Source organism: Ascaphus truei, unplaced genomic scaffold, assembly GCF_040206685.1.
Source record: "Ascaphus truei isolate aAscTru1 unplaced genomic scaffold, aAscTru1.hap1 HAP1_SCAFFOLD_1273, whole genome shotgun sequence".
NCBI classification, from domain to species: domain Eukaryota; kingdom Metazoa; phylum Chordata; class Amphibia; order Anura; family Ascaphidae; genus Ascaphus; species Ascaphus truei.
In genome coordinates, this window is record NW_027454147.1 from 50,867 (window position 1) to 59,843 (window position 8,977).

General features: G+C 52.9%; 1 protein-coding gene across 1 annotated transcript; it reads left to right on the forward strand.

The window, feature by feature from the left end:
* Positions 1-5,161: 5,161 nt before the first annotated feature.
* Positions 5,162-7,312, forward strand: LOC142475572 (dephospho-CoA kinase domain-containing protein-like). The gene is made up of 3 exons (XM_075581373.1): positions 5,162-5,314; positions 6,643-6,761; positions 7,029-7,312. The coding sequence occupies exons 2-3, from the start codon at positions 6,650-6,652 to the stop codon at positions 7,310-7,312; spliced, it is 396 nt and encodes a 131-aa protein (XP_075437488.1). The 5' UTR covers positions 5,162-5,314; positions 6,643-6,649.
* Positions 7,313-8,977: the final 1,665 nt, after the last annotated feature.

Below are 8,977 nucleotides of genomic sequence, written 5' to 3' on the forward strand. Positions count from 1 at the left end.
GGGGAGGGGAGAGAGAATGGATGGGGGAGGGGAGAGAGAAGGATGGGGGAGGGGAGAGAGAGAATGGGTGGGTGGGTAGAGAGAGAATGGGTGGAGGGGGGAGAGAATGGGGGGAGAGAGAATGGGTGGAGGGGGTAGAGAATGGGTGGAGGGGTAGAGAATGGGTGGAGGGGGAGGGAGAGAATGGGTGGGGGGAGGAAGATAGAATTGGGGGGAATGAGGGAGGGAGAGAATGGGTGGGGGGAGGAAGAGAGAATGGGGGGGATAGGGGAGGGAGAGAATGGGTGGGGGGAGGAAGAGAGAATGGGGGGATAGAGGGAGAGAATGGGTGGAGGGGGTAGAGAATGGGTGGAGGGGGGGTAGAGAATGGGTGGAGGGGGGGAGAGAATGGGTGGAGGGGGGGGAGAATGGGTGGAGGGGGGAGGGAGAGAATGGGGAAGAAGGTAGACTGAAGAGGGGAGGGAAAGAATGGGTGGAGGGGGAGGGAAAGAATGGGTGGAGGGGGAGGGAAAGAATGGGTGGAGGGGGAGAGAATGGGGGGATAGGGGAGGGAGAGAATGGGTGGAGGAGGAAGAGAGAATTGGGGGGAATGAGGGAGGGAGAGAATGGGTGGGGGGAGGAAGAGAGAATGGGGGGGATAGAGGAGGGAGAGAATGGGTGGGGGGAGGAAGAGAGAATGGGGGGATAGAGGAGGGAGAGAATGGGTGGGGGGAGGAAGAGAGAATGGCGGGGAATAGGGGAGGGAGAGAATGGGTGGGGGGAATAGGGGAGGGGGGATAGGGGAGGGGGGGATAGGGGAGGGAGGGGAGGGGGGATAGGGGAGGGGGGGATAGGGGAGGGAGAGAATGGGTGGGGGGAATAGGGGAGGGAGAGAATGAGTGGGGGGGAGGGAGAGAATAGGTGGGGGGAGAGAATGGGTGGGGGGAGAGGGAGAGAATGGGTGGGGGATGGAGAGTATGGGGAAGGGGAGGGAGTATGGAGAAGGGGAGGGAGACTGGGGAGTGGAGCCAAGGGAGATAATGGGTGGGGCGAAGGAGAGAGAATGGATGGGGGAGGGGAGAGAGAATGGATGGGGGAGGGGAGAGAGAATGGGTGGTGGGACAGAGAGAATGGGAATGGAGGGGTGGGAAAGAGAAAGAGGGCGAGAGAAGGGGAAATAGGGGGGAATGGAGGGGTGGGAAAGAGAAAGAGGACGAGAGAAGGGGAAATACGGGGGAATGGAGGGGTGGGAAAGAGAAAGAGGGCGAGAGAGGAGGGAAATAGGGGGGAGAGGGCGAGAGAAGAGGGAAATTGGGGGGAGAGGGGAGAGAAAGAGGGCGAGAGAGGAGGGAAATAGGGGGGAATGGATTGATGGGAAAGATAGAGGACGAGAGAAATGGGGGAATGGAGGGGTGGGAAAGAGAGAGGGCGAGAGAAAAGGGGGAATGGAGGGGTGGGAAAGAGAAAGAGGGTGAGAGAGGAGGGGGAATAGGCCGTTTGTGAGATATCGATGCTTCGGATAGATACACAGATAGATACACAGATAGATACACAGATAGATACACAGATAGATACATAGATAGATACACAGATAGATACACAGATAGATATATAGATAGATCTTTAAGATACCAAACCATAGAGCTTACTATCTAATTTTCATGGCTGACGCTCACAATTCAGATGGGATTCGCTGACTTCAAGTGTCCGGATCCCTAATCAACCCCCCCCCCTCTCTTCCACCTTCTCACCCACCCCCACCCCCCTCCCTTCCCCCACACCCTCCAACTGGACCTATTTAGCCAGGTTCTGGACCTGAAACCCGGTGGTGTGAGCAGCACAGAGCGCCCCCACCGGCCAGCCTCCCACGGGGCGAACCTCGGAACCCGCAGTTAAATACAGCAGCGAGAAGATCGCCCTAACTGCACAGATTGTGACACCACTCCACCGCATGGGCGGATACTGTACGGTCACCCCCCCCCCCGGCACACTCGTCGTAGAGTTTCATTGGCCCTTTGTTGCCACGAGGTGATGGCGATTGTAGCCGGGGGGGTGGGGGGCGTCAGTGGGAAAGTGAGCTTCGTCCCCCTCCCCCCCTGTCCCTCTGCCATTAACTGCCCTGCCTAGAGGGGTGATGCGGGCCTATAACGAGGGGGTTTGGGGGTCTGCATGAGGTACTGGGAGTCTACATGAAGGGGGTTTGGTGGGGGTCTATATGAAGAGCTTTGGGGTCCAGGACAGGTGTTGGGGATCTGAGGGGCGATGGGGTTTATAAACGGGTGGTGTTTGTCTGTATGACGGGTGTTGGGCCCAGCTGTTAACGTACTACTCAGAACTTAAGATATTCTTGTCCTAAGCTAAGGTTAAACCTAGTTATTCGGTCCAATACGTATACTATGGGTCTGTGGTGTTAAACAGAGGAGAGGAAACAGCGGTGTCCAAACAAGGTATGTCTCTTTAAGGATATATAATGGTATTCATGTGGAATGAACTATACTAACGTTTCAAAGTATCACACACAGAGTGTAATATGCAGTCGCTATGGTATGTTATACTGTATGCAGGCAGAAACCTCTCTATAACATAATGGGTATAATGTGGTTATGGACGGCGGACGTACCGTGGCCCGAAAAACCAAACCCGCTTCGAGCGGGTGACGTCACGGCCGCGCGCGCCTCCGCACGGGGGGGGGGGCGAAGGCGCCATGGAACCGGCCTACGCATGAAATTCCTGCTGAGATACAAACTGTAGCAGTATACAGCTAACGGCTATAAGGCAGCGCACAAGGTCGGAGCTGCAGACAGGCAACAAGTGTTGCGATTATAATCATTCTCAGCATTCTCTGAGTAAAGTTTGTGTGGATGTGTTATACAGGCATACCCCGCATTAACGTACGCAATGGGACCGGAGCATGTATGTAACACAGGCATACCCCGCATTAACGTACGCAATGGGACCGGAGCACGTATGTAACACAGGCATACCCCGCATTAACGTACGCAATGGGACCGGAGCCTGTATGTAACACAGCCATACCCCGCATTAACGTGCGCAATGGGACCGGAGCATGTATGTAACACAGGCATACCCGGCATTAACGTACGCAATGGGACCGGAGCACGTATGTAACACAGGCATACCCCGCATTAACGTGCGCAATGGGACCGGAGCATGTATGTAACACAGGCATACCCCGCATTAACGTACGCAATGGGACCGGAGCACGTATGTAACACAGGCATACCCCGCATTAACGTACGCAGTGGGACCGGAGCGTGTATGTAACACAGGCATACCCCGCATTAACGTACGCAATGGGACCGGAGCATGTATGTAACACAGGCATACCCCGCATTAACGTACGCAGTGGGACCGGAGCGTGTATGTAACACAGGCATACCCCGCATTAACGTACGCAATGGGACCGGAGCATGTATGTAACACAGGCATACCCCGCATTAACGTACGCAATGGGACCGGAGCATGTATGTAACACAGGCATACCCCGCATTAACGTACGCAATGGGACCGGAGCATGTATGTAAAGCGAAAATGTACTTAAAGTGAAGCACTACCTTTCCCCACTTATCGATGCATGTACTGTACTGCAAACGCCATATACGTGCATAACTGATGTAAATAACACATGTGTAACAGGCTCTATAGTCTCCCCGCTTGCACACAGCTTTGGTACAGGTAGGGAGCCGGTATTGCTGTTCAGGACGTGATGACAGGCGCATGCGCGAGCTGCCGTTTGCCTATTGGGCGATATGTACTTACTCGCGAGTGTACTTAAAGTGAGTGTACTTAAAGCGGGGTATACCTGTAATATGATCTTGGTGTATTAACACATTGCGTGGGCTCTTCCCCAGGGCTCCTCGCTTGTCTCTCAGCTCCTGTGTATACCCAAGCTTATCTTCATGTGCCCAATTTTGGGAAGGGCTCTTTGCCCCCACCCCTTTCTTTGCGGCTATTGTTTTTTATTTTTAATGTAAAATGCCCTATCTATCCCAGGGGGGATCAGGGTGATCAATGTCCCTGTGGCAGATATTTGGGGTATCTTACACCTTCATATATAGAATTCAGAGTGAAGCTAATTTTATATTAAATATATATATATATATCTTATGAGCACATTCAAGTCTTAGGCCCGGGCCATAGAGGGGTGGGGAGAGCGGAGGCGCGCTAACGCTGAGGCTCGCCTGCTTCAGGCAGCGCGATTCCACGGATTTGCAGGCGAGCCAGCGGGCGTGAAGGGAGCCGGGGGGGAGGTGGTTGGAGGCGGGGCAGTGACGTCGCTGGGCCAATCGCCCGCGACGCACTGACGTCAATGTCACGGCGCTGTAACGTTGACGCTGCTGTGCAGTGATTGGAGGTTTGCAGCCGACAGTGCGCTGAAAAACAGCTTGGCGCTCGGCTGAAAACTCCAAAGCCTGAGCACGACTGCGGACGCTCGCGTGAGCCCCCTCTCAAGGCATCTTCATTGAGGATGCAGGGGCTCAGCGCGGAGCGTCCGCACGCCTCAGCACGGCAGGTCCATCTATGGACGCAGCCTTAGACAGGTCTGCAACCCTGCCTTTCACCATTATCACCCAGCATACAGTGCTTCCACTGCAGCAAGGGATTCTGGGAAATGACATGCAAATGGACACACAGTGCCACCTTTTGTCTCAAGTCCACTTTACATAAAACCCTTAAGCCAGTGCAAGCTGCTTTAAACACAGCTTTTAAACATAGCCTGGGGTGAGTTGCAAAGCCAATAAAACCACTATAAATATATATATACACACACACACCTTTAAAAAAATATATATATAAAACCAGATATACATTAAACAAATATATTTAATATATATATACACATAATATTTATATAATATATACTATGAGCCTATATTTATTTTGATCAACTCAAAAGGTTTGTGCTGAATATATACAGTATATACCCCTCTTCACGTCTCCCTTGCATCACACTGCTGCACCCACGTGTTCCTCGTCCCCACCCTGTCCCTCCAGCTTCCGGGTTCTAAGTCCCGCCTCCGATTGGTCAATCCTGCCTGCTATCAACAAGCGACGGCCAATCAGCAGCCGGAGCAAGGCGCCATCCCTTAGCAAACGCGTGGATACTATGGAAACGGGTCTCGCTAGCAACACCCCCCACAGCAGGTTAGACAAGTGAGGGCGGAAGCGGAGAGCAAGGGAAGCTGCTGCTTCACGCTTCCGGGTCTTGTAGTTCAGTAACGAGCGCGGCCATTGGATGGGCTGCAGTCGACGACCTATGGGGGCGCGGAATGGTGTTAGGTGGCTGAGGCGGAGTGTGGGCAAAGGGCAGAGGGTAAGTGAGCAGCAGTGGGGGTGGGTGAGAGTATAATCACCCTGGTACCCCGGGGCTTCTTCTTACACCTTCATAAATAGGCTTTTGGGGGTAGGGGGAAAGATATAATTTATATATATATTTTATACAGACACACACGCACGCACGCACGCACGCACGCACGCACGCACGCACGCACGCACACACACACACACACACACACACACACACACACACACACACACACACACACACACACACACACACACCACCCCCCCCCCTCTCTAATAAAAAGATCACTTGTGCGCACATTCACAGGTCTACATTATCACCTGGCATACAATGCTTCCACTGCAGCAAGGGATTCTGGGAAATGACATGCAAATGAGCACACAATGTTTCACCTTTTGTCTCAAGTCCATTATTACATGGAAAACCCTTAAGCCAGTGCATGCTGTTTTAAACACAGATTTTAAATATAAATATAGCCTGGGATGAGATGCAAAGCCAATACACCCACTCACAGACAGACTGTTTCGACCTTGTGGGTCTCATCAGTGTGAGGTTGGTTGTACTGGCTTTGCCGTTTTAGACACACACACACCCATTAAACTTGCGCCTGTCATTAGGTCACTTTGCCCCTACGTGGGACTGTCCCTTTAACCCATTAAACACGCCCCTGTCATTAGGTCACTTTGCCCCTACGTGGGACTGTCCCTTTAACCCATTAAACACGTCCCTGTCATTAGGTCACTTTGCCCCTACGTGGGACTGACCCTTTAACCCATTAAACACGTCCCTGTCATTAGGTCACTTTGCCCCTACGTGGGACTGTCCCTTTAACCCATTAAACACGCCCCTGTCATTAGGTCACTTTGCCCCTACGTGGGACTGACCCTTTAACCCATTAAACACGCCCCTGTCATTAGGTCACTTTGCCCCTACGTGGGACTGTCCCTTTAACCCATTAAACACGTCCCTGTCATTAGGTCACTTTGCCCCTACGTGGGACTGACCCTTTAACCCATTACACACGTCCCTGTCATTAGGTCACTTTGCCCCTACGTGGGACTGTCCCTTTAACCCATTACACACGTCCCTGTCATTAGGTCACTTTGCCCCTACGTGGGACTGTCCCTTTAACCCATTAAACACGTCCCTGTCATTAGGTCACTTTGCCCCTACGTGGCACTGCCCCTTTAACCCATTAAACACGTCCCTGTCATTAGGTCACTTTGCCCCTACGTGGCACTGCCCCTTTAACCCATGAATATCACACACAGTTGACAGCTCCCACGAGATGCCTTTTTTGGGGGGGTTTGATGGGTATCCCCTTTGCTCCCCTCCAGCGCTGCGATGTTCCTGGTAGGACTCTCCGGGGGAATCGCTTCCGGTAAGAGCACGGTCGTGGCCATTCTCCGGGAGCTGGGCTGCGTGGTCATTGATGCCGATATCATCGCCAGGCAGGGTAGGCGACCCCCCCCCCCCCCCCCCACGACGTGTTAGCCGTATCTCTCGCCGCCGGGACGGAGAGGGGGGAGAGAGATGGTGACAGGAGGGATGTGGGGCAGCCTTAACCCCTTTTTTCTATCCTATTTCCTTTACTTCTATAACCGCCTCCCCACCTCCGCCGGGACGCTGCTCCGTGCAGCCACTACTCCTTTTAGTGATGGAAGAAGTCTTCCCCCCCGTAGCCCTTATTGACTCCCTCTGTCCTTGTTTGACTCCCTCTCAGTGGTGGAGCCGGGGACCCCCGCCTACCGGCAGATCGTGCATCATTTTGGGCCCGGGGTGCTGCTGGAGAGCGGGCAGCTGGACCGACAGAAGCTGGGGGCGATTGTCTTCTCCGAGCCGGGGAAGAGGCAGCTGCTGAACTCCCTCACCCACCCTCCCATCCGCCGGGCCATGCTGAGGCAGACTCTCTGCTACTTCCTCTTGGGTGAGTGGGGCGGGCTGCCCTGGGAAGTGGGAGAAGGCAGGCGGAGACCCAAAACCTACCCCACAGAGCTGACACTCTAATTATCTTGGGGTTTGTTTAACTGTTATAGTGCCTGCACTATAATCTCCCATAACTCCTCCCCTAACTGCTCCTTTAACGCCTCCCCTAACTGCTCCTATAACTCCTCCCCTAACTGCTCCTATAACTCCTCCCCTAACTGCTGCTTTAACTCCTCCCCTAACTGCTCCTATAACTCCTCCCCTAACTGCTCCTATAACTCCTCCCCTAACTGCTCCTATAACTCCTCCCCTACCTGCTCCTATAACTCCTCCCCTAACTGCTCCTATAACTCCTCCCCTAACTGCTCCAAAAACTCCTCCCCTAACTGCTCCAAAAACTCCTCCCCTAACTGCTCCAAAAACTCCTCCCCTAACTGCTCCTATAACCACTCCCCTAACTGCTCCTATAACTGCTCCTATTAGTCCACTAACTGCTCCTATAACCTCTCCCTACAACTCCTCCCCTAACTGCTCCTATAACTCCTCCCCTAACTGCTCCTATTACCGCTCCCTATAACTCCTCCCCTAACTGCTCCTATAACCTCTCCCTATAACTCCTCCTCTAACTGCTCCTATAACTCCTCCCCTAACTGCTCCTATAACTGCTCCTATAACCTCTCCCCTAACTGCTCACCTAACTGCTCCTATAACCGCTCCCTATAACTCCTCCCCTAACTGCTCCTATAACTCCTCCCCTAACTGCTCCTATAACCTCTCCCTATAACTCCTCCCCTAACTGCTCCTATAACTCCTCCTCTAACTGCTCCTATAACCGCTCCCTACAACTCCTCCCCTAACTGCTCCTATAACTCCTCCCCTAACTGCTCCTGTAACCGCTCCCTACAACTGCTCCTATAACTCCTCCCCTAACTGCTCCTATAACTCCTCCCCTAACTGCTCCTATAACCGCTCCCTATAACTCCTCCCCTAACTGCTCCTATAACCTCTCCCTATAACTCCTCCCCTAACTGCTCCTATAACCTCTCCCTACAACTCCTCCCCTAACTGCTCCTATAACTCCTCCCCTAACTGCTCCTATAACCGCTCCCTATAACTCCTCCCCTAACTGCTCCTATAACCTCTCCCTACAACTCCTCCCCTAACTGCTCCTATAACTCCTCCCCTAACTGCTCCTATAACCGCTCCCTATAACTCCTCCCCTAACTGCTCCTATAACCGCTCCCTATAACTCCTCCCCTAACTGCTCCTATAACCTCTCCCTATAACTGCTCCCCTAACTGCTCCTAAAACCTCTCCCTATAACTCCTCCCCTAACTGCTCCTATAACCTCTCCCCTAACTGCTCCCCTAACTGCTCCCCTAACTGCTCCTATAACCTCTCCCTATAACTCCTCCCCTAACCGCTCCCTATAACTCCTCCCCTAACTGCTCCTATAACCTCTCCCTATAACTCCTCCCCTAACTGCTCCTATAACCGCTCCCTATAACTCCTCCCCTAACTGCTCCTATAACTGCTCCTATAACCGCTCCCTATAACTCCTCCCCTAACTGCTCCTATAACTGCTCCTATAACCGCTCCCTATAACTCCTCCCCTAACTGCTCCTATAACCTCTCCCTATAACTCCTCCCCTAACTGCTCCTATAACCGCTCCCTATAACTCCTCCCCTAACTGCTCCTATAACCGCTCCCTATAACTCCTCCCCTAACTGCTCCTATAACCTCTC